At 38.8% G+C, this 26,779-nt stretch overlaps 1 protein-coding gene across 1 annotated transcript; it reads left to right on the plus strand.

Annotated features, from left to right (window-relative positions):
• Positions 1-181: 181 nt before the first annotated feature.
• Positions 182-26,253, plus strand: RDH10 (retinol dehydrogenase 10 (all-trans); the record flags this gene model as incomplete). Its single annotated transcript, XM_009866744.1, has 5 exons — positions 182-420; positions 19,711-19,809; positions 21,107-21,252; positions 21,602-21,733; positions 24,861-26,253. Coding segments are annotated over 5 exons (740 nt in total), but the record flags the coding sequence as incomplete, so codon positions are not given.
• Positions 26,254-26,779: the final 526 nt, after the last annotated feature.

Below are 26,779 nucleotides of genomic sequence, written 5' to 3' on the forward strand. Positions count from 1 at the left end.
CTTTCCTTAAGACGCTTCGGCAGCAACAGTAAATAGACTGTAAATAGAGTCCTTGTGTGCTGCGGTGACACCAAAGTAAATAGAACATTTACCGTAACGCTGTAGCTCTTTCCCCTCGGCTGTTTGAATGTCTAAATACAAGTAAGAACTTTATCCTCCCCACCCTGTTCTTTTGTCTTAGTAGCTGGAGATGGAGAAAAAGATGCGCTGCCCCCTTGCAACTTGCAGGTTTACACGTACACCTGTGATGTGGGCAAAAGAGAAAATGTCTACTCGACAGCTGAGAGGGTCCGCAAGGAGGTTGGTGAGGTGTCCGTCCTGGTTAACAATGCTGGTGTGGTCTCCGGGCACCATCTTCTGGAGTGTCCTGATGAGCTTATTGAGAGGACCATGATGGTCAACTGTCACGCACACTTCTGGGTAATTATAAACTCCTTTCTGCCGCCCTTTTTTGTCAGTTAATTTTGGGAAATTAACTGCTGTTGCTCAACTTCTGTGTCCTTAAGTTTTGCACTTGCTCCTTTTAATTTGCAAGCTCGCTGCCTTGGACGTTTCTTATTTTTAACTTACTGCTCTGTTTAACAGCAACGGTGGGTATTTAAAGTATTAACAAATACGCATAAATCAGCTATATTCTCCTAGAATTCAGAGTTCCAAGTCGTGTGCCCTTTTCTGTAGCCCTACATATGAAATCCTTTGCAAGCATAACTTCTGGATCTGCTTAAAGGTGGTTACTGTTAACGAATGGCTTCTCAGCCTTCCTCCCATAGTCTTCTACCAGCATGTTAGCAGCTTTAAGATGCTGTTTTAATGATGGCTACAATAGCAAACTTGCATATTTCTGGAGAAAATACTTAAAACCCCTGTTGGAAATGTTGTTTGAATTGCCTTGAAGGCAAATTGTTCCTTTTGAAGGCTGGGAGGAAAAGAGAAAAAGATTTCTCAAGAAATCAAGCCAAGAACACTTTTTCAGGAATCCTGTGTATTTGTCCTCATAGCATTCTCTCAGGGCTGCCAGTAGAAGTAAGAAAATCTTTAATGTGGTTTCTGGGGTGATATTGTTTCCATAACTAGCAGCTGCTAATCAAGGAGAATGAGCTATGTGATCTTACTCTTTTTGTCTGTCTAAACCTTGTTTTCCTGTGTGGTTTATTTTCAGGCCCACGGTAGTGTGGAGTTACATAAATTGGAGTGTCGAAGGAGGGCATGATGCACACTTGGGTTAGCATTAGCTATCAGACTGAGCCCATTGTTAGTGTTAAAACTGTTCTTTGGTCCTTCAAATAAGGTTATGAAATACACTTGCATAACAATCAAAGAATTAAGCAATTTGAAATATACTTCAACTTAAGCCTTCTTTGGCTGGACTGTAGTAAAATTTTGTAAAATGCCTCATCTTCAAAACTTAAAAGGCCCTCCCAAACTTTACTCTTTTAACATGGAAGTGAAATGCCGTTTCATAACCCTGAAGAAGCCTCTTCAGATCTGTGCTGTGAACACTCTTAATGGCAGAACACTCTTTTTTCAATGTATTGTAAAGCTTGCAGAGAGAGTGCTTAAACTTCAGTGTACATGAGTATGTTTCGAAACTCTTAAATGCTGAAAGTATATCTGAAGGCAATTTGAAAGGTTTTGAGAATGCTCATAAGACTTATTACAACTAAGAGCTCTGCATGTTCCCCTTCATAAAACTTATCCATTTGCATGAGCACCAGTTTATGTGCACTAGATTTAAGACTTACTGATGTGGTTTAAATGCAGAATTGACAGAGTTTCCAAGAACTCTAAATTATGACATCACCGTGAATTAAAATATGGGAGGATCCTAAATGCTCCAGCTGTTCTTCCTTCAGGCCTAAGTCATACACTTATTTATAACATTGTTTCTGAGACCTTTTTAAAGCACCCTCTGTGTGCTCTGAATCTCTTAGGGTAATAGAAAACTAAACTTAGGGTCTAGTATTGCTATTATTTGGTTTCCATAACATTTTCCTTGATCTCTAAATGTTACAGCGGAGTAACTTTAAAATTTATTTATTTTTTAATCTAAAAAGGTATAGTTAGATCTGAACTGTGCAACTTGAGATTTTGGCTTAAGCTTCTTAGGAGCAGTCAACACCCTTTATGTTTAATTGAGGATCTGTTCATGTGTACGCTTCTGGCAGATCCTGTGTCCTGCTTTGCTTTTTCTCGTTTTTCCTTTGTTGTTGACAAAGCTTTTTTCCTTGTCTTCCCCTTCATGATTCCAGAAAAGATTGGCTTGACCAACAGTGGGTGGACTTCTCTTAAAAGTAATAGTGCTTAATTCGTAAGATATTATCTGAATCAGCTGATTTGAAGCCAACTTTCTTGATGCAAGTCAATGCTGACTTAAATGAAACAATGTGTCTAGATGTGTGAAGTCTTACACAGCTAGTCTTTTTCATGTCAGCTAAACTGGTGGTCCAAAAGCAAAGCTAATACTCTGGAGCATTATGTAGGCTTTTAACTATTCTTGAAGGGTGTTTCATCCAAAAAGCTGTAAATGGATTTTATAAAGACATGGATCTTCCATGTAATATTGTTTCAGTAGTTAAATGTCTGTACTTCTGGGACTTTTGCTGGGGGTTTGGGGGTTTGTTTTGTGTTGTGTTTTTTTTTTTTAATGCATGACAAAAGAAATTCTTCCTCATCCCTTGATTGTTAATCAAGGCTCCGTGTGCTTCTAATATAAAAACCTAAAGTGGGACTCTAATACTGCCCTCTCTAAACATTTGATATAAGATTGATTGCCTGTTGTCTGTGCAGAGTGCAGGTGATCCGAGCTTGCTTCATGTTAGCTGCTATGATCTGAAGGCTGCCCAACTTCTGCAGTAGGCAGTGACATGAAAGTCTGTCACTGTTTTGCTGTTGTGACTCCAGCTGGACTGTGTACCTATCACAAGCTGGCAGTCAAGAGAGCCTTAGCAGCATGCCACAGCCTCAACAGATGCTTTTGATTTTGCTGACATTCATGATTTGTATAATCCTTCCTATGAGTGTTCTATATAAACATGTCACCACTGCATCATGTAGCAATTTCCACAGCATAAAATCCACTGCAGTATTAAAAACCTGTTATTTCATGCTGTGATAACTTGAATGCTTCTGATATTGAAAACATAGGGACAAAATCCATTCCTGGTTTGAAACAAGCCAGCTCTGGTTTGCTGTAATTTGCAGATGCATAAAACTGTAGCAGGAGTGTAACCCTATCTTGCCTGCCAGTCTGTTGCAAGAGTAATGACTTATTTGGCTGCACTTGCCAATTACTGGAGCTGAACTTCTACAGACTAGGAAAATATCTTCCTGTGATATGTCGGGAGTCAGATTTGAAAAATGTTAAATCCCAGTATGAGATAAAGCTGTTGCTTAATTGATTTTAAGCAAATAGAGGAATAACAATTTTTCTATTGTGTGGTTTTACAATGAAACCTAAGTGAAGTATCAGAATTCTGTGTCCTAGATTGTGGGACTGTGTTTGATAAAACTACTGTGCAAAGTCCTGTTTTGGGACAGTTTGAGATTCTTATAACTACGCTAACTTTTTTTTCTGGAAGAATAATGCTATTACTGGGTAAGTAGGTATTAATATTATACATCAGTATAGTACCTGGGAAATCCTTCTAGATTTGGTGGTTAAGTGGTATTTCTGGAGGGGCAGAGGCAAGGTGATTATCAGGGTCCGTGAAGTTCTGTGACATGAGGGTTCTTCTGTACAGCAGGTCTTCAGCATTCACCTCTGAGAGAACAGTGATCTGCATTTCCCTGTCAAGTGGATCCTCCAAAACTTTCAGCTTAAAGCTCTCTCCTCCTAGAGGAGTTCTCTTCAGCTTACCAAAAGGGGGAAGCAAAAGCATTCAGCTCCAGCTCTGTCATATTTTATTAAATAAATAAATAAACCACATAAGTCAGGGACTACGTTTGAACACTTGAGTACTTCTGGCTTAATTGGAGTAGTTATGTTCATTCTCTTACAGACTTCTAGATTTTTGATGTTATGCAGGTATATTTGTCTTTGGCAGGGGTTGACCAAATCTTTTAGATGGGCTGACAGTAACACAGGAAGAGCTAAATAGGGAGTAAAGAAGAAAATACTACTCAAGCAATTAAGGCGTTTATAAATTGTTTAAAACTTAAATATACCTTGGAAAGAAAGTTAATTCAGTCACTAAATCAAATACCTATATATGCAGCTGCTGTAGTTGTCAGTCTAAATAGACTGACAGGATTACTAAATCCTTAGGAAATAATAGTAGCTTATAGTTATCTATAATGTATCAATACTTATGTACTGCTATTCTAGTCTCTTTGAACTCCCCAGTATTAAATAAAGCTTAGGTATGCCTGTAGCTTAACTTAGTATGGAAGTATTACATTTAGTGTTCACACTGAGTCTTCTGCATAACAAAAAGCAGCTTACATTATATTATTTGAAACTATACTGTGCTGAGTCTTGTGGCAGTTTTTTTGCTTTCATCTCTAGGATTCTAGTATCTGTGATCAAGTGTAAACACAACATTTTGCTAACAGGCCAGTTAGCTATATTTAAGATTTTGGGCGAGTCGATTTAGCTGCTTTAATTGATTTATTTTTTTATTATTTCATGATAATGTATCCCAAGATGCATGAGGTTGCTTACAAATTTTAATCTACATGTTCTTGACTTTTTGTCTTTGAAAAATTAGTTGGATCAAGTTCAAGCAAAACATATGCATGTGATCCAAAAAGTGTCGTCAAAACTAACTCTTCCCTTGCAAAATGCTTCTAATTATATGCCACTAGTAAATTACCCTGGACAGCACATGTGTTTCATATACTGTGGTAGCATGCTGGGTAGTGAATATGAAGGAAAAAGCAGTCATTCTCTTAGCTAAGGAAATAGTCATATTAGCTGTACTTAAAACTTGTAAGTGCTTTGGTATGGTTCTGCATTTCATATGTTCTTGGGTTCATTTCTCAAGAAAATAGAGGGAATCTATCAACTGAGGAAATACTATCTTCCAGATGCGTGCTCTAGAAAACTGCACTTTCCTGTTTAATAAGGGAATGTATGTAACAGAAGTCTTAGGAAATAAATAGGTGGATGTATATTTCTGGAGCTTGAGCAGGCCCAAGACTACTGGCTCAGAGCTTTCCTCGCAGATTTACTTTCTGATCTACCAGGAGCTTGCCTAGCACTGTGTCAAGCACAGTTGTCACCAGCATGCAATCTTTAATTTTGTAACTTGTATTTTGCAGTCTGTGTGTATCTGTGATCTAGTCTCATAGTCATGTTTTAGTTGTAGTGCTCATTTTCAAAAAAGCCCTTGGAAGTTTTTCACTTTTCTGATCCTTTTTTGGAGGGCGCACCAACCCAAACCGTTTAGTTCAGGTACTCGGATGTCGAAGCTTTGGCTGTAGAAGGGATCTTGTATCAGTTTCAGAGGAGGCATGAGTGAGGATGAAAATGACTCTCCAGACAAGGTACTCATCTAAAGAGTCAGCAAGCATAATTAAGCATCTTGTGATGGGATGGTAGGTTGGTGTTAGTCTTAAAAAAAGCACCCCTTCATTTGCCTTGTATAGGTGCTTAAATTCATATGATTCCTATAATTGGGATTCCAGACCACTGCCCATTGAGTTGTAGTTCCACAAGTAACTCAACTCTAGTCCTTGAGGTCAATTCAGGCTATTCAGTTGTGGTTTTCAGTTGTCTATTGTATCTCCCTGATAAATGAATAGTTGCCTATCAAGGAGTCTGAACAAAAGAGCTTAGAGCACTTTTTACTTCTTTAATTAGCAATGCTTCAAAAGTGTTATTCACAACACCAGCCTTCCTGTGAATACTTTCTATGCTAGAGCATCAACCTTGCATGCTGGAGAATGCTGACCTTTTCTGTTCAAACAGCAGCTGAATTCATGCATTTCCTTCCCTTCTCTTTAATAATGATTTTCATCCCAGTCAGTTAAAAATCTGAAATGACCCTTCAGAATGCTTTCCCTAAACTGCTTCAATTATGCCTGAGATTATGTGACAGTTTCTGTTGGACATACTTTGGAAGTTAATTTGCTGCGCCATTTGAAAGGTACATGGATTTTCACCCTCAAACAACAGAAAATAGAGATTCTCAAATTGTGACCCTAGGATTGTTTGCTGCCTTTAAACTGATGTTCAAGATGGTACCGTAAGGTGTGATAAACCAGTTAAAGGTGTGATCAACCAGTTACTTCCATGCACTAAGATATATGAAGCTTGAAGAGTTTAGGTAAAAACAGTGATATATTTCACAGAAAAAGCAATGTGAAAGTTCCAATAAGAAAAGGAAAGTTGTCCTGAAGAGATCATGCCAAGATTTTTCAAGCTATTTGGAATAATAATCAGTTATTAGTGGCTTGCATTTCTACAGCCATCTAAATGCTGGAGTTGTAGTATAGCTTGCAGAGGTAAAGCACTTTGGATAATCTCAGTCTTCAGTCTCCTGTGAATTTTCTGAGCGTCGGAGACATGTCAGTGAACCAAATGAATGCTTGCAGGATTTCAGCTTTGAAGAAATGATCCTGGATGAGCGATCAGGGTGGTGATTAAATTTCTGCTCCTTGTGGGATGAGGTAGGTCAGCTGAATAAGCAGCAACTTCTGTATTGACTTTGGTCTGATATTATACTGTTACTTACTGAGGATATGGGGAAGGAACACCTTGCATGGAGCGATAGTACTTGCCAGCGTACTGTCTAACCTTGCTAGAAGTGGAGAGAGTGGCATTTTACTGTTGAGTGAAATACTCGGTCTAAAAGATTGTGTATGCTTTTGTCATCCTGTGGAGGTTAAGAGAGCAATGGAGTTCCTGTTTCTTCTGTCTGCAAGTAACATTTGCTTTTATTTTATAAAAAGTAACTAAGTTACTGAGGTGTCATTATGTTACTAACTTTCTCTAATGACTGACTATAGCAGACTTCTAGAAGGCAGGAGTGTTCATATGCTCAACTGTGAAGAAAAGCCATCCTAATTATGAGGTGGGTCAGTGTCCTGCTAACCTAGTGTTTGCATCACTGCCTGAGGCCTGTCTTAACTGATCTGTGTGGGTGAGCAATCCTTTTCTGTAGCTCTCGGTGTCGTCAATTACTCTGACTGGACAGGTTGAGGAAAGATAAATGTTACATTTTCTAGCACCATCCCTGCCATTTTAGCACTGCACTTTTAAAATGTTTTCTACTTTTAGCTTTATCAGCTGTGAAGTATTATTCTTCCCCAATGAGTTTCATGCTTTGATTTCACTTCTGGGGGTTTTTTTTTGGCGGGGGAAGATTTTTTTTGTTATATATCTCTAGTACAAAACCTTTCTACAGTCCTCTGTATGTAAAAGCCAAAGCATCATTCTCATATGATAAACTTTGCTCCCTTAATGTTTAAGGTTTTCTGCCTATTTGTGCTGCTAGTAATACTGAGTTAATGATTCTTGTCTGTCTTTTATGAGAAATGGTAGAGGTCTTTCTGCAGTGGCAAACTGAAGCTTGTTTATCTGTGATGCTGTATGCTTTGTGATCTTAGGCTTCTTAGTCTATTAAAAAAAGCAAAAGTCTTTCAAAATGCAGTTCCAGTGTAGCTGAGTAGGCATAGGCTTAGAGAGTGGTAGAATCTCAGTTTCCAAGGGTTTAGTTTGAAAGAAGATATATCACAAATGGGAGGGAAATTTACATCTGCACCTACACTTCTGAATGAACACTCTTTTCTTGTAAATAATTATATTAGTGTAATGATTTATATGCCAGTCAAATTAACACTTGACAGAGTAAGTTATCACAACTGGGATGGAAGGGCATGGTAGGCCAAGGAATACTGGAACAGCTGCAGAGCTGAGGTGGCTGACTTGGTGTGAACCTTTTGAAATTCAAGTTTGTTTGGCTGTTGAATTCTGCACCTAAATGTGTCCTGGTCACTTCTGCCATCTGTTTGAACTTGTGTGACAGCTTCTTGAGCACTCCCCTTTCAGCACTAGTTTGGGTAAGTGCTTGAGCATATACTTAAAAGTAACTTGTCCAAAATGTCTGTTGACTTAGGATTAAACTACAAGGCAGCTTAGCGGTGGCAAGCTGTTGCATGGGACCACCCCTTGCACTTACTTTGCGCTGCGTTTGGTATTCATCTTTCCTTGGGTGAGCCAGCTCAGCTGGCTTGAAGGCAAGGAGGAGGAAAGCTGTTCATTTTCTTGGCCAATTTAGTTTTTCTGTCTGGAGACTAGAATCACCTTGTTAACATTTCAGACTTGGACTAGCCAGCGTGTTGGGGAAAGGATGAGGAGGAATAGGACCTTTGCTGCCATTTAATGAAATGTAATTCTTAGGGAGATTTTCTAGAATAGGAGTTTTATGGTCATTTTAGACTGGCTTATGCAGCAAAAGTTTACCTGTTAAGACTATTTTCTTCACAGCCCTTTTTTTGGAAAGATGAGGAGAAGTATGACACAAACACTGTGGTTTTTAAAAGCTCTAATCTCTGTGTATTTTAAAAATGTTACTTCTTATTCAGTGAGATACTTTGTAGTGAATTGGAGAATTCTATGATCTTACTGTTTCCTCATCAAACTTTGAAGCTAAATTTTCATTCAAGTAAAATATCTTTATTTTTCTATTTCCACTAAGTAAGATTCTTACATGGAAAGGAGAACTTTCTTTCTAGTCTTGTTCCTCTTGTGAGATACTCAATTTTGGCATAATCACTTTATAAAAAGTAATTGATTCAAAACAAAGATTTAGTGACTGAGTTGGAAAGGAGGAGTAAAATTCATTTGCAAGCAAGTACTATAGCAATTGCAGTCCTATGGAGGTACTGGCTGTAAGATATCAATAAAATGTGAGGCAGTCTTCCTGTTTAATGACTTCTTGAAAAGTCTCTTACATAAATTGTAAAACATGAATGATGACTTCATATTTTCTGTAAGTAGTTCTAACAGTACTGTTTTCTAGTAATTTTTTGGATGCATGCAGACTGAAATACTAAGTGTTGCTAAATATTCCAGAGGATGACTAAGCTTATGGCAAGCTGGAGAAAAATGTGTATTTAAAAGTTGGATTGTATTCTTGTTCACTGAACAGAATACTCTGAGCTCTTATCTAATAGTTGTAAAATTAATTTGTTGTGTGGATTTTTCACTGACTCATAGGGGCATGTTTTCATTTTTGTCAAGATTATCAAATAGCTGGCAATAAATAACTGCTCTCCAAATGGTTGGACATTTGCTGCAAACTTGTGCTAATGAAGGTGAGGGACTAATGTGTTTGTTACACTAATGTCAACATAGCTCTGAAACACTACAAATCCTTTGACGTGGCCATTTGTCAGTATATAAACAAAGCAGAATTTCTAGTCTTCCCGACTTCTACAGAGCTTAAACCAGCTCTTGTGCAAAGGAGTAGCCAAGTTTTAACTTCTTATATCACTTGATCAGCAAACAGTAATGTCAACATTGATATTTGAATAAATGCAAGTTTGGTCGTCATTACTGACAGATCTGCCTGAAAAAAAATACGAGGTTAGTAGTCCTACCTATTGGGATTTTAACTTAAGTTCCTGAATTTACAGGAGTGTAACTGAGCAGTCATAGCCATGTTGGAGCTTTGTGTTAGTTCTGGGTATGTGGAAAGCTCAAATGCTGACATGGTGGATCTGAGCAGGATTCACATGTTAATTTTCAGTGACTGCTGCCAACTGCGTAATACTTGTTTTAAATTGAATAGTAATTGTGGTTTGGTAGCTATGATAGACTGAGAAAATAATAAGATTAATATTAGTGGAGGGTAAATATCAGCTTGTCTAGTAAGATGCCTTTGGGCAGGAGGGAAGAGGTCAGCTTTTGAGCATGAGTACTTTGAAAGCTTCAGTTCTCATGCTTGGTCATGCCTTAAATTTATGCTGACTGGAGAAGTCTGCATGTATACATTAGTTCCCAGCTTCTGTTGCAGTCCAGACTTATATCTTGTTTTGCAGTGTAATGCAGGATAAACACATAGGTAGGCCTCCAACAACCCTCTTACCATGCCATCTTACCTACCGCTCAGCTTTTAGTTTGGCAGTTGAAATCCACAACAAACATCATGGGCAACAATTCTACATGTGTGCGCTGCTTAAACAGAGATACTGTCCTTTCCTCTGTTAATGGATAGCTGCTGAAAATCCAGTGTGATTGCTCTGACTGAGCTTTAAGAGCCATTAAAATTCAAAGTGGACAGAATTGTCTGTGAGGGCTCAGAATACCGGTAAGAAGCTGGCAAGCGAGTGAAGAGTAGTTACTGGAGGGCAACTAATATCTGGTAGTGGACGTAATTAGTTTTAAAACAATGTGGTGTGTGTATGTTCTGGACTCAGCTGAAAATGTTAATGCCACAAGAAATTAATCTTAAGTACTCTGCACTGCTTCATTGGATGCTGTTTTCGGCTGAAAGCACTTGAGACCGAAGGAGAAGGAGAGATGGAAGTAGAACAGCCACTTTTTCAGACAGAGCAGGGTATTTTATTACAGGCAAGAGATCATCTAGAGGAAGTACAGGAGAAATATGGCAGAGGAATTGGCATCCTTTCCAGTTAATTAAATGACTGGTGATAGAATGAGAGGAAGGGTGATGAGGCATAAACTTGTGAAGTACTCATGAGCAGGCTGCCCAGGGAAGTGGTGGAGTCACTCTCCCTGGAGATGTTCAGAAAATGTGTAGATGTGGCTCTTTGGGGCATGGTTTAGTGGTTATGGTAGTGTTGTGTTGATGGTTGGACTTTAATGATCTTAGAGGTCTTTTTTCAACCTTAATGATTCTGTGATTCAACATGGGAACCAAAAGGGCAAAGTCTCTGATGGCTTATGAACCTCTTCCTCTGTGAGAGGAACAGAAACAGGCTCTTGAGCAGGGAGTTGATATATATGTAAGTTCAGAGAATCACAGAATGGTGACAGGTTGGAAGGGACCTCTGGAAATCATCAGGTTCAACCCCCCTGCTCAGGCAAAGCCACCTAAAGCCAGTGGCCCAGGACCATGTCCAAACAACTTTTGAGTATCTCCAAAGATGGAAATGTGCACAGCCTCTCTTGGGCAACCTGTGAGAATGTGCTTCATTTTTCATAGCCATATGAAATGGTTGAACTTGATGATCTTAAAGGTCTTTTCCAACCTAAACAATTCTATGAAATCAAAGATTTGCAAACCCTGGAGGGAAGAGGTCTAAATATAAAGTCAATGATTTAAACAATGATATATACTGCTACATATCTATGAAGCAGTTACAGATTAGCAAAGTGATAAGTGCTGTCTGCAAGTACAGATTAAAATAGGCAAGCTGGTGTGCATTTATGGTGGTATATATACAAGCATGTCCCTTAAAGGCAGCAAGATGCTTTCACAGAAATGACTGGTGGTGTATAGTCATTAGAAATATCAGATACTTTACAGGACAGGCCTGACACTTGAGGGTGGAAATACTTTTAAAATCATGTAAATCTAAAATCTGTTTCCTCTCAGGAAGGAAGAACATAAAAGTTCTCAGGAGCAGAAAAATAGAGGCTGACTACCAGTCCCATCACTTCCACTTGCTGGTATAGAAGTAACAAGCGTAATTCAGCTTAAATGCCTGAGCTACTTCATGCATTAAGAAGCACATGAAGTAGTGGCCTCTCAAAACAGAAGTGAAATGTTCTTACAGAGAAGTCAGTGCCACCTTTGGCTGTGTGATAAGCACCTAAAGACCTGCCCTAGGTAAAGGTGCACTCAAAATCTAATGTGATGCAGTAGCGGGGGAGTGATGAAAAGCTTGATGTGAGAGAGATGGGAATTCAGTTAGCAGCAGACCACCATAAACCATAGGTAATGTTAAGTTTTCCACCTTGACTCTCAAGAAGTAAGTTTCTGAAGCAGATGTATTCTTTAGGTAGCATTCTTCAGTACTTAACCTACCCTTTAGATGAGAGGGAGAACACAGCTGTTTTCTACTCCAGTTGTAGTTACCCAGTTTGGGGTAAGATCACAGGAAATGAAGCCCTTAAAAGAAAGGGGAGGAGGAGGCAATGTAGTGATGTGATAAGGCAACAGTAACAAAAGTTTCTATTGCAATGTCCTTCCCTAAGCACTTTTCATATGCCACTCTCTGTAGACACAACCCTTTTTAAACTAAGCCTTGTTAACAAACTATACAAACGGCAATTTAGCCAGGCAATGTTCAGTTGCTCTAGGCATGGCATAATTGGTTCTAGTAGTAAAGAGTGGAAATCAATGATTAATTCTAGAGATAACTAGTGGTATTAGTTTCCTGTGATTTCTTTTTTTTTTTTAAATAGCATTACTTACCTTATCTTTACTGCTTCCCCATTGTAAACAGCTCTGTGGCACTAAGTTCTGATTAAGGAAACTACTTAATTCAGTTTCAGCATTCTTCTGATATACTCAACATGAGTTGTCTCCATGTAAGAGGAACCACTGCAGTAACTGAATCCTTCACAAGAAACAGTGGTTAACTATTGGCTTTGAAAACTGAAGAGATTTTGAAACTGGACTTTAAATTCTACAAATGCTTAAACAAGGTAGTTGTGTAAATGTGGACTGTAGCATACTTCTTTAGCGAATGGCATGACAGATGTTTCTTACTGCTTACAAACTTCAGCAAATAAGACTTAACCTCCTTTTGTACAATTTTGATGCTTCGCAGGTGATTAAATATGTGTTTTGGGAAGCAGGAGATTTTATTTGTACGGATCAGTCATGAGAATGGAGAAAACAGGAATGTTAATTACTAACAAGAATTAATAATGAATTAAATACTTCAAATAACATGGTTTTATGAAGCTAAGACTTCATACACTTCAAAACAGTATTTCATGCAGAGTGGGAGAGAGGAAGAAAGATGTTTATTCTTCTGTAAATCAAATACAATTTTAAATTAACTGATGTAGCTTTTCATTGTGACTTAATTATTTGGAGTATTTACCTTATTTTGTTACCTTCACCTGATTACCTGGGTAGATCTTATCTGTAGTTTCTGTCCACAAATGTAGGATATTCAAAGTATTGGGGAGGTGTAGGGGAGTGGCTTTGCTTTCCTTGTTACTCATCATTGTTATAGACTTCTGTTTAAGTCTATCTTGTTCTTTCATGAGCTTCTGGTTGCAAGGCAACTGTAACATTATTACTGTGCATGTATGTTAAGCATTAACTGCTGTTGCAGTTCAATATTAAAGGAATCCCCATGGCCCCAAAACAGTGGGGTTTTATGTGAAGGACAAATAAAGCTTTAGTGAGAAATTGAAGGTTGTGTTGCCTGCCAGCAGCTAAATAACTAAGGGACTCCTTTTGAGATGAAATGTTGGAAAGTCTAGCTTTTTTTTGTTGTTTTGAACACAGGGCTTGTTCAAGACACACTTGAGGGTAATCCCTGACTAGCTTCTCTTCATGCTTTTAGTACAGATGTACATAGAAGCTTGTCTTGAGGATGTCTTGTTTATCTTCTGATTCTTTTTGCTCTGAGATTTGTGTAGACCCATCAAGAATTGAGAGATAAATGTGTGATGTTCTTTTTTTTTAATTCATTAGTTGAGGAAGTATGAGTAATTCTGGCCTATTTTTCATTAACACTTCTTCAGAATAGAAACGGAAGATCAAAAATAGTACTAATTTCCACAGCTATTCAAATATTTACCTAGACAGTGGCTAATTATCCAGAAGGGGGCCAGCGCTTCTTGAAAACAGTTAGCAGAGGCATCTGAGGTCCTTTAAAGTACAGCTTTAGTCCCTTATGTTAGCAAGGTCAACAGTAGTTGCAGACTTCTGTCTAGCCTGTTACTGGCAGAGCTATGTCTTTTGTGCTGTGTGGTCTCTCTAGTTTTTAATGTGGTGCCTGGTATTTTTGTGTAGTCTTAGAGTTACTGATTTCACCTTAACCTAATATTTTGGAGATGCTTGTATAATGGAATTTAAGAAGGTTGTGGAGATGATATGGGAAAAATGATTGAGATAATAGTGCAAACGACAAGCAGGTATTTTCAGTTCTCACTGAAACCAAATAAAAAAGCTAGAAGGAAAATAAATGGTTAAATCCAGGCTTGTAACTGCATGCTTGGTTGTGTGAGAAGGCATTTTGCATAATATAGCTTCTAACTTGAATAAATGCTTCTTTGAGAGTTACATGATCCTAGGTTATGCTTTCAAGGTGGCTTCTAAAACTATTTAGCAGTGTGGCCTTCACTGTGATCTTGAAGTGAAGTTTTACCCTGTGTTTATAAAATTTATTTTAAATAGTTGTCTTCTGGAATAAGCTGGGCTGCATGACTGTACCTGAAAATAACATCAGTATATTTACTGATAAGCCTGCCATGGGTTTTTTCTGCCTTTCAGGCACCTCTGCCTTTTAATGTACAGTAGTGCCTTAGTGCTATACTACCCAGTTTGGACAAATACGCTTTAAGGCAAGGCTGCCACAGCTTGCCTGCGGAAGAGTTAGAGGTGCTCTTCTTCCAGATTTTCATTCACATGGAAAGAGAAATTTGGACATGTGGAAGAGTGTGTATTCCATTCTGTGGAGTGAGTGGCAACCTGCTGTCCTGCACGTGAATAGGAGAACCTGTGGTTTGTGTTCCTGTGGTCTGTGAAGAAGAATGAGGAAAAAAAGAAGGCTGAGTGTCCGTGCTGAGGGGGAGAGAAAAATCTTAACATGTGTTTAAGTCAAAAACTTGGAACAACATTTTTCTTGTCACTGGCCCCCATTGCTTCATGATAGTTATCAATTAACTAACACACATGGCAACAGGCTGTTACTATCTCTGGTACCTTAGTCCCCAGAGTCATCTGGATGAGTCCTTGGCTAATCACAGCAGTTTTGCTTCTTGGGACTGGCCGAATAGTGTTTAACACAAAGATGAAACAATACATTTACCCAAATGTTGTGCTTGTTTGCAGTCTTACACAGCTGTCCTGGCAGTGAGGAATAGCTATGTCTCATCTGTTAGACCACTATACGCTGTACAGTGTAAAAATTCACCTGCTTTGGTCAACTCCAGAAAAACAACTATACTCCATCTTCCTTACCTGAAGGGGCTGTATGGAAAATTAACTATTCTTTTGTCATAAAGAAATTTCTGTCTTGCAGTAAAGCAACTTGTTTACACCATCAAAATAGTTTTAAAAGGCTGTTGAACATTGACAGAAGGCAGGAGGTATGAAAAAAGTTGCTGTATTGAAAAATAGAACCTTAAAGAACTTTTCTGTTTTGGTACCTGCTTTATTTCTTTCCTTGATATAAACATGAGGTAGTATGTACTTTTCCACTTTGTGCTTTATGCATTCAGTATCTATTGTCTTGAGTTGCATACAGCTAACATTGTTTTCTGTTGATTCTTGCTTTCTTTTTTAAGAATAATTAATCAAAAATTTAATTAAAAAAATCACTTTCCCAAACAGTATTTCTTCATATTCTCATTTGCTGTATTTAGACTAATTTGTCCTGACATTGCAGCTGTGCTGCTCTTTGTGTTGCACAATCTTTTGAGTTTTGTTTCATTAAGAATGGAACTAAAGAATTTGGGGAAGGGGAGGAAAGAAGCACTAGACTGTTAGAAGTTAATTTGCCGTAAACCAAAATGTTGAGAACAGATTACGAAAGCTATGAAGTGACATGTAAATGCTTGTTCAGTTTCACACTTGTGAGAAATAAGTCATTAAAGCTGTGTGTGTGTGAAATAGATGTTTGGTTACAGCTACTGGGAATAGTTTGTTCTTACTGGTATATTCAGAAGCATAGAGGAAAATGCTTAGAAGACTAGGAATTGATCTCTAGGCTCCAAAAATTCTAGGTTAAACTTTCTATAAAAAAAGAGCTCTGTTCTCTGTTGCTATATCTAAACTAGCAACTTAGTTGCTATATCTAAACTACTGCAGGTTAGAAAATGCGTGTTTGTACTGTGCTTTTGGGGTTTTTATTTTTTTCTAAAATGAATGAAAGAAAAAGCTAATTCTGAGTGAAGAGCATGCTTAAATTTCTTTATGTTGAACACTATAACTTCCTTGATGCATCACAATACAATTCCTTTCATCCACTATATTCTACTTGCTGATTTCTCCTCAGTGTTGAAAAGTGTGTTATGTTTGTCATTAATAAAAGACTCAGCTCTGACTTTAAGTACTTAAATGTTTTGGTTACATGTCTTCTGCAGCTGTGAGAGGTAAAACTGAAATCTAAAGGATCAAACCGGAAGGCAGATAGTTTAAATCACTTGAGCTGATTTGAATTATTTTGGGGGTCTCTAATGCCATGGACAGAACACACTTCTTGCTTGGTACCTTATAACGTGTTTTTTTTTTTTTGATGGAGGATTAGCATGTTCATGCATTGCCTCAGAAGACTGGTGTGGGCTGCACTACCTGTTCAGACAAACTCCAGATGGGAAGGCCACCCAGAAGGCATCTTGCCTCAAACTGGTCAAACTCTTGACTAGTTTCTCAGCAGCACATGAAACACACAGAAGACTTCAGGTCTGGTAGGCAGATGTAGCTGAAGCTGAAAGAAACTAGAAACAAGAAACTAGGTTGATCTGGTTTATGTAACAGGCAGAAAAACTGGGGACCAGAGTATGGAGGAAGCTGCTTTGATCAAGGAATTGCGCTATGCCAAAAGCTCAGTCTTACTGATTTATTTGGGGATTGCTTATGCCACAAAAGAGAATAACTTCACTTTGGGATTGTTTTTCCCAGCAAGAGGAGGCTGGGAGGAGCAGTGGGCAAGCCTTTACTCTGAGACTGGAAATGTGTTCCCCCATAGGGTGTGTCTCCCTCTGACAGGGCTTGTTTTCAAGTACTGACTCCCAGCTGTTGCAGATGGCTGGAGGATGGCAGCAACCAGGATGACTTTCTCTGACATCTATTTAGCTGAGATGTTGATAGTTGACTGCTGAGTTTTCTACATATGATAGTTGTGCTACCTTTATAGACTGCGTCAGCTTCAGGTTTTAAGTGGATGTGCAGGATAGTGTCCCATGACAAAGTACAGGGGCCTGTTCTGGACAGGCTGTTTCAGAACACTGAGGTCTCGTGCAAAGTTTTCCATGAAGTGCTATTGTCTTCAGAGGAGCTGTGTTTTTTTTTTTCCTGTGTGGCCATAAATGGCATTTTAAGAGATGACTTACATGAAGTGACTGCAGGTCTGCTGCTGGGAGTTGTCCAGTATGCACTTCAATTGCTGAAGACGTCACCCAGAACTCTTCTGAACAGGGTTTATTTGTTGGGTGCCAATTTTCCCTCAGGTGAAAATGGCTGACTTTAGCCACAAGCTCTGAAAACTCAGTCTTTGTAATCTTTATGCTTTGAAGGAGAGTGGCATAGTTGAGTTGGCTTTCTGAAATTTACTGCCCTGCAGTTGTTCTGATTATTTCCCATATCTCTCTATATGTACATCTGTTGAAATTCTCTTCAGCTGTAAATATAGACTCTTATAGACACCTAGTTATAGTTTATAATATTCGGTGGGGGGAAAAAAAAGGCAGTGCCACAGTAAATATCATTAAAAAGTCAGTCCAACAAAGCTTGGTGCACTTGTCTATTGTTTTTCTCTTGGAAGAAAACATTGATTCGTGCCTTCAAAGTGTTAGGGGAAAAAAATAAATCTATTGCCACTTCTTTCTCTCCTCCAAGAGAAACTCCACGGCAAGTGCCCCTTCATTTTTTGTAGTTGCTGTGGTTTGCAGCCAGAACTTCAGTCTGCCTTATCAAGCTTTCTAGCAGTGCGAGGTGGCAATCAGTCATTCCGATGTGATGCGGACAGATAACTGAGACATAAGTGGAAACTGCTGATGGAGCTGACTAATGCTCCAGAGAGGAGTAAATTGTTAGCAGGACTGAGTTGGGAGCATGGATCTCCTATGGGGACAGCACAGAGAATCAGGGCGAGTGTATGCACTGTCGGTGTTGGGGTGCATAAGACAGTGCATGGACAAATACTGCACTGTAAAACTTCAGTACCGTCCAAGCGAAGCCTCTTACCTTTTCAGACAGTGCTGTCCTGCGATGACTGGGCTTTGTTGCCATGCAGCATGGGAAGAGAGGCTGAAACTTTGTGTGCCTGGCACAGATTAGTTTAACAACAAACTAAATTCCTCTCTGAGGCTCTATATAAGAGGTTTAGAGATCCCTGCCATGAGGAAGGAAACAAATATAAGGCAACTTGCTCTCAGATTAATTTTTATAATTAGCTTCATTATGCACTTGCGACAGAATCTGGGAGTTGTATGAATCAATGGTAGAAAAGGCAAGGAGTCAGGAGGTCTGTTAATCTTCTATCATCTGCCAGCTGTCCAGTGAAAACACTCTTTTGTATGGTGTTAGGAGATCTGGATTAGTCATTTAACACCTGCAGGCAAAAATGTTGTACAAGAACATGTGAAAATCATTAGAGCAAAACTGTCCTGACGTCTGTGATTGGAAAATGCAGACAGCATAAGAATGGAATTAGATGGATTCAGCTGTAGCTCGCACATCTTTTTAAGAATGCAGCTGACTTGACTCAGACCAGCAATTAAGTGAGCAGCAAATACTGAGGGGGTTTTTGCATGCTCTGTGTGGATCCAAATTACATGGGAAGACCGAGTTTCTGGGAGGATTAAACATTTGTGGTACTGAGTGAATTAGAATAGAATAATAGCTCTGCCATTGACAGATCTATATATTAACTAGGCATGTTTGTCTGAAGTTCTTTGGCAATTTAAAAGTGATCTTGCATATAGTACACTGACAACCTAAAATCTAAAGTAAATCATAACATGTACCATTTTACTACTTCATTGATATTTATTTTTAGCATCTATGGTCCTCTGATTAATGCTTAGCTAAAAGTGTTGATTCAGGTTCAGAAAACAGATATGACAAAGATAGGTGTTCTAGCAGGGGTGATCTTCTAGCAAATGCCTTCAATTTATTGCTTAAATTTTAATTTTTTTGATGTGTTAACTCTGACTTAAGTTTTTAAATAGAAGCAAGCTTTCCTATAGTCGAAGCAGAAAAATCAGAGGTTGGAATCAAAATTTCATCTTGAGACTTGCTTTTGGTTTATTTTCTTTTATTTTGAAACTCTTAAATAAAGATTTGGTAATAGAAATGTATATTGCCTTTTTATTTAGATCAGTGCTTATGGATGCTAGTAAAGATGGGAAGTAATTTAGACTAGCAGGTATTTGCTGTATTATATGTAAAAAGTAGCATCAGCAAAAACTCGGCCTCTAGTATTTCTTTTAATGTAACATGCCTAAGATAAGTCATTGGATAGAACTAGCTGTGTCTAACTTATGAAATGCGCTGTAAATAATTAGAACTGATAATCAACACTGTTCTTAGCACAGACTTTCTGGATGGTGTAATTAAACACTTTGCATTCCTTTTTCTGTCTTAAAGTTACTTCCATTTTAGGGTCAAATTATCTCTTTCTGATAACTAGTCTCTTACAGAAAAATAAACATGTTTGAGCTCACTTGATCCTCTAACCTTAGGATTTCTGGAGATACAGTTCTTAATGTCTGAATTCACAAACAAGCTGTAGGTTTTCTGTTAGCGCTTTTGACAAACTCAAGTTCGAAACCTGTATGGTGATTGTCCTTCTAAATTCTTGATAATAAAATGAGATAGTGGGTTTTGAAAAATTATCACTAGTGTAGTATTTTTTTTTATTTTGGATTTTTTTATTGTTATTATTTTGTAGACCACTAAAGCGTTCCTTCCCAAGATGCTGGAAATGAATCATGGACACATCGTGACAGTTGCAAGTTCACTGGGATTGTTCAGTACTGCTGGAGTGGAGGTTTGTTAGACTATAATTAACAACAAATTTGACACTTCTTGTGTAGGATAAGCTTTTTTGTATTATCAGGTAGAGAAAATAAAGTCAAATCTTCAAAGCTGCTTGGAAGCTATGGTGCTGAGTACTGTATCACCTACTTTGCAGGTGAACTTAACACTTAGAGTGAAAGCCTAGGATTTCAGAATGCTAAATGATCTTTGAATTACCTGAGAAATTTAGGAACCTGACAAGTGCCTACGTATCTACTCCTGTCAACATCATCAGTGTTTTGCCTGAGGACAAAGGCAAAAATTTCAAAAATAATGTTTTCTGTTTCTCTGAGGAAATGGCTGTCAGCCTTCTTTCCAGAATATATGGCTCACCTGCTTTATTAGTCTCCCGGTTATAAGCATTAGGTTGTCTAGTTGTTAGCAGCTGTTTGAGAACACCAGTTTGTGAGACTTTTGGTACGTAAAACTAGGTTAAGATTAGAGCCTGTTATCTTGTTTTTTGAGTCATTACCACAAATGCAAGTGTGAGTAAAAAGCATTCAGTTAGTGAAAATGAATTAATGTGTCTAACAGAATAATGGCTATATTACTCCATAAGCACAGGCTTCATTGCATATAGGTAAGGCTCAGTCCAGGACCTTAAACTGCAGTGTTTCATAACAAAAATTAATGTATCTTAAGGTGTTTTTTAGAGTATTTACTGTCTTGAGAAAACTGCAAATTTCCTAGACTGTAGGTGTGACCATCAGCAGAGGTGGACATATTCAATGGAAGACTCAAATGCTGTTGCTCTCCGTGCAGTTATTTTTTAATCTTGCTGAACTTAGTGTTATTATGATATATACAAGTTATATCCTTTTCTGAAAATTAATACATTCAAATCTCCATTATACCTTCTGCTGAAACTAACCTTAGAAGTAAAGTATTTGAGATTTTTACACCTATGCACTGCCAAATCTCCAAGCTTTTTCAAATCTGACCCAAATTAGTATTGGGTATCTTGGTCCTTTGTTGTGACATTGAATATTGAGCAAACAGGTAATTGGAGTAACTTGCCATGTGAGCCTGCCAGCTTCAAAAACTTGAATCCTCCTACAGTCAGCTTTCCTGCTTTCATGATTCTGTACTAATTGTCTCTAAAGTGATAAATGAGTTGATGTGATGCTCTATTCAGTGGGTGTCTTTTGTTGTTGCTTTGAAAATCTGCAGAATCACCTCAGTTATACGAATTCATATTCAAAGCCAAAATATTTGTCCTTTTTAACTTGTTTTTTTCCCCCCTCCCTCTTCATTCATTACCAACACAGGATTATTGTGCCAGCAAATTCGGAGCTGTAGGTTTCCATGAGTCTTTGAGCCATGAATTGAAGGCTGCTGAAAAGGATGGAATCAAAACAACTTTAGTCTGCCCTTACCTTGTAGACACAGGAATGTTTAGAGGGTGCAGGATCAGGTGAGTAAAATTCTCTTTCTGCTCTGTTTGTAACATCATAAAAGTACTTGAAGGTAACTAAACTGTTAACAGTTATAAAAACATTTTTATCTTATCTGCTTTCATGTATGGTAGTGTTCGATTTGGAAGAGAGACTTTCTGAATTCATTGGAGTATCTTCTGTCCTTTTGTGCTTAGGCAATACAAGTTTTGAGCTCCAGTGTAGTCTTTATAACTTAACAGTGAATACAAAAAGATTGAAGTCATTGTCCTTGCTGAGGCATTCCAAAGAAAGTGAGTTAATGAACACGCCATTGAAGTCTATGGTCCTTTATGTATCTGATTAATCTGTCTTAATCACATATTTCAGAAAAGAAATTGAGCCTTTCCTTCCACCCTTGAAACCAGAATACTGTGTGAAGCAGGCTATGAGAGCTATCCTTACAGATCAGCCAATGATCTGCACACCTCGCCTCATGTATATGGTCACCTTCATGAAAAGGTAAGAGATGAAGTGCCAGTTTGGCAATACAATCTACAGAATACTAGTAGAATACATGAGCAGTTCCACTTTCTGGTTATAAACACCCTCCACCCACAGAGGCAGTAAGTGCTGTTTTGTTAGAATTCACAAGTTTCTTGGCTAGCATGAGTATAGATTGCTTGCTTGGAAAGTTCCATAAAACTGAAATCCCATGTATTATGCATCCTTGTTTTACCCTCCTGGTATCTTTTATCCTACTTAGATTCCTATTTTCTTTTTAGTAGACTTATTTCCATGGTTTAGGTTCTTCCTTAGGAAAGGAGCATGAGGCAGCTTCCAGCAAAGGAACCTCTAGCTATTTTGTCTCTAGAACCAGTGTGTAGGAGTCTCTGCCTGCAGAATCACAGAACTGTTGAAGTTGACAGGGACCTGTAGAGATTATCTAGTCCAACTGCCTTGCCTAGAGCACATGACGCAGGACAGCATCCAGGCAGGTCTTGAAAGTCTCTGAGGAAGGAGACTCCACAACCCCCTGGGCAGCCTGTGCCAGTGCTCTGTCACCTTCACAGTAAAGTTTTTCCTTATATTTAGATGGAACTTCCTGTGTTCCATCTTGTGCCTGTAGCCCCTTGTCCTGTTACTGGGTACTACTGAAGAGAGCCTAACGCCATTCTACGAACACCCACCCTTTAGATATTTATCGACATTGATAAGGTATCTTCTCAGTCTTCAGACTAAATAGCACCAGCTTTATCAACCTTTCCTCATATGAGAGACATCCCAGTCCCCCAGTCATCTTCATTGCCCTCTGGTGGGCTCTTTCCAGTAGTACCCTGTCTCTCTTGAAGTGGGGAGCCCAGAACTGGACACAGTATTCCAGATGTGGCCTCACCAGGGCAGAGTAGAGGGGCAGAATGACCTCCCTTGACCTACTGGCCACGCTCTTCTTAATGCACCCTAGGATACCATTGGCCTTCTTGGCAACAAGGGCACATTGCTGGTTTGTGGTTAACTTATTGTATGCCAGGACTCCAAGATCCTGCTCCTCAGCGCTGTTTTCCAGCAGGTCTACCCCTAAATTTTATCAGTGCATGGGATTGTTCCTGCTCAGGTGCAGGATCCTACATTTGTGCTTGTTGGACCTCATTAAGTTCCTCTCTGCCCAGCACTCCAGCCTGTCCAGATCATGCTGGAGGGCAGCACAGCCCTGTCAGCCACTCCTCCCGGTTTTGTATTATCTTGCTGAGGATACACTCTGTCCCCTCATCCCCATCGTTAATGAATATGTTAAATAAGATCAGACCCAGTACTGACCCCTGGGGAACACCACTGGTTACAGGCCTCCAACTTGACCCTGCACCACTGATTACAGCCCTCTGGGCTCTGTCACTCAACCAGTTCTCAATCCACCTTACTGTCTATTTCCCGAGTTTTCTAATGAGGATGTTATGGGAGACAGTGTCAAAAGCCTTGCTGAAGTCAAGGTAGGTGACATTCACTGCTCTGTCCTCATCTAACCAGCCAGTTATGATATCATAAAAAACTATCAGATTGATCATGCATGATTTCCCCTTGGTAGTTCTGTAGGACTTGCACGGATATGGCAGAGAATCTGAAAATCTGAGCATTCAGAGCAAACTTTGAGTCTTAAGTTTGGAGGAAGGGCTATTTAAAGGAATTACCTCCTTTTCTCTGTCTGTCACAGTACAGTTTTTTTTTTATGAGAACTCTTTAATCTGTAGCCAGGCTGACATTTCAGTGATGTGGGGTAATACAGGAGTTGGTTCAATTCCACTGATGCAACATCACTCGCATTCTAGTTTACAGAGAACAGCTTCACAGCTGTCTGTGTTTTTGTTTCAAAACTAGTGTGTAGGAGGAACCTTTGAAATATAGCACTGTCTTATTTTCCTTCTGCAAGGGATGATTGAAACTGAGATTCTTGGTGATTTTTAGTTAACTTGCAAGGCAGTGATTCTCCTCTGCCTCAAGTCTGTCATGGTGGACAGGCTCATCAAAGTCTAAATGACCCTTCACCGCTCACCTCTTTCCTGGAAGAGAGTATGTATTTGTCTCCTGCCAACAAATCAAGGCCACTGTCAGCATCTTTCAGAACTGCCTTCTTCAGCCACAAGCTCAGAGGGTGCTTCAATGCTTTCTGCACAAGCAGTGCCTTTGCAGCAACGGTCACATCAAAGGCCCTTTGGGTTGTCGTGGTTCAACACTTCAGCTTCCAACAGGGAGATCAAAGCTTCTGCATAATTCATGCCCCAGGCGGTGGCACGTAGATCAAAGGCCCTACATTCACTACTGCACAAGCAGTACTAGTGGCAGTGAGGACAACCGTACCAGTGACATCTATTTCTCAGTGCTTCAGTGGTCATTAGTGTTTCAGTGCTCGTTACTTCTAACAGGTACATCTTGTGCACTGCTTTTCACTGAATGAGTGCCTGCTACTATTTCCAGAGGCTGAGAAAATCCCGTCTTAGTCCTTCACTACAGCCCCTGAGTAGGCCACTTGAAAGAGAAGTAATATTTTGCGGATATGGGAAGGAGAGGGTCTGTAGCCAGGTATCTATCTCATAGTCACCTCTTGGAATTTTATCTGAAGGAGGAGAAAGGAAATTGAGCTCTTTACTTTGGACCTCTCTTTTTGAGGATGGATGATTGAGTTTAGAATACAAGTCAAGATTTTCAGACATCTAGTGATCAAAGAATGATGTTAACTAACACTAATCCTACATTAAAGAACACCTTGAATATCTGATGACCTTTGCCGACTGACTTTGTACAGATGCTTTTAGCAGGGCTTCTGTGATGCCCTTGCCACCCCTCTTTCTCACTCCACCCTCTGCCACATCTTTGAAACAAGTTATTACATTGGTCATGAAGAAGCAGCAGAAAATCTGGTCTAAGCTGGAGCCATGTGAATAAGTATGTTCCTTCTTTGTCCTTGTCTGTGTGGTTTGGACTCTATAATTCCAATTCTCTCTGTAAATATCCTTGTGAAATAAAATTCCTTTAAGTCCCTTGAGAAACCTCTCCAATAGCTGTTACGTTGCTTTTAAGGAGACCAAATACCTTGTGGAAGTAGAGGTTTTGTTTTATGCTGTCTTCTAACAGCTTTATAACCTCTTTTTCACAGTATTCTGCCTTTTGAAGCGGTTGTATGCATGTACCGATTTTTGGGAGCAGACAAGTGTATGTATCCTTTCATCGCTCAGAGGAAGCAGGCTACAAACAACAATGAAGCAAAAAATGGAATTTAACACTGTTTTAGATGGACTAACACTTATAGGTGAATACGATAATGTTACGTGACTGAATTGTGAAGTGCACATGCGTCTAGCAGATGCAAACGTCAACATCTTAACTGTGGCATTCTCTTGGGTCCTAAACCTGTGTATGGAACTCTAAAAATCAGTGAGGTTTTTTATATACTGTAAATAAAACTGACTAGAGTACTTGGAAGATGTGATAGGTAAGCAAAGTGGATTTACAATGTAGCTGCCACCATTGTCATTTAGGATATCACTGTATGTACAGTAAACTAATCATACTACTTGTAGGGTTGCACTGTGTGATATCTCTTCCTCAGCCTGCCAAGACTTATGAGAGCTGTCTCCAACTAGAAGATGCAGTGTTTCAGAAATTGTTTTTTCCCCTCTGTTATTTGGGAAGGGGAAGAGGAATCTTGTGAGTTAAGCTATTGCTCATGACCTCTTAGCAAATCCAAGAATGGTTTTCAAATGCATCTCTTCACTTGCTCACTCAAGCTCTCAAAAGGACACATGGCCAAATTGTGGTATAATTCTCTTTTGTAGCAATCATGTGTGTTCTATTTAAACAAAGATAAAAAGAAGTTAGTACATCTCTGCCGATTCAAAGGCAAGCGAATGTGTCAGTCTCAGAGCAAACTTGTACTGGGCATCTGGTTTTCTAGGAATGCAATCAATGAGTTAAACTGACTTTTTTCAAGTCACTTGATTCAAAATGTACTCTGTTCTGTTTCCCTCTGTATTTCAGAGACCAATCTACTGTTATAGACTATGTTTCTTTTCTTCCTCCTCACTCTTACTTCCGACAGAGTTCTCCCACCCTCTGAGGAAGCTGTTGTATTGAATTTCTGTAACTGGACTTGTGCCTAAAAGACAAAGCAACTCAGCCGAGATACAAACTGTTTATGTAAGTGCTGATCATATGCCAATTATTAGCAAAGGAAAAATAGAATCGTGCCTGATGAAATTCTACATGCAGAATATGGAAGGGTGTAAAGATTTTTTTTGAGTTGTACTCACGTTGTAGAACAGCAAATGACATTTTTACAGTATTTTTTGTAAAGCAAACAATTTTGTGCCTTGAATTTGGTAATCTGTATTAGTGAAGCATTGTAAAAGTGAACTTCTACCTCTGTATCTTAATGTATACCATCCACTTGTAAACAACTATTGGACAAATTGTGATTACTTTTTTAGAATGTTCGTTAAATAGTGACCAATGCCTGTGGTTATTAAAGTGAGCCACCTTTTCCTTAAAAACAGTGATTGGAATGTTTCATTTATAGACTAAACTAATGCAAACTACTGTAGCTCTTCAGTATCAAAACAGTTCAAATATTTATTGCTGAATTACTGTATCCACTTTGTCAGCTATGTGGCTTACAGTGCAATCTCCTAAATATGTTGGTAAGTACTACAAAATTAGGCTTTGGGAGCTGACAGTTTTCTCTAGTTTCTAAACTCATCAGTAAAGTACCTGGCTAAAGAGCTTTTGAAGAGTATTTGTTTGAATTTTCTGTGGAGCTTCATTTAGTTCTACATAAAAATGTCATGGTGGGGATGAAGTTTTAGTGAATTAAAAAGTAAGTGTAGCTTCATTACCGCTATAGTTATTACTGCATATATATATCTATAATGTACATGTAAAATAAAAAAATAGATGTCTGTGTGGAAAAAAAAGTTGTTAACTAAGCCTGTTTAGAAATTAATCTGAAATACAAGAAACTGTTTACATTAACCCTTACTCCAAATTCCATGCTCTTTTGAAAAAGCCTCTTAATGACTT

This window comes from Apaloderma vittatum, unplaced genomic scaffold (assembly GCF_000703405.1).
Source record: "Apaloderma vittatum isolate BGI_N311 unplaced genomic scaffold, ASM70340v1 scaffold20523, whole genome shotgun sequence".
NCBI classification, from domain to species: Eukaryota; Metazoa; Chordata; class Aves; order Trogoniformes; family Trogonidae; genus Apaloderma; species Apaloderma vittatum.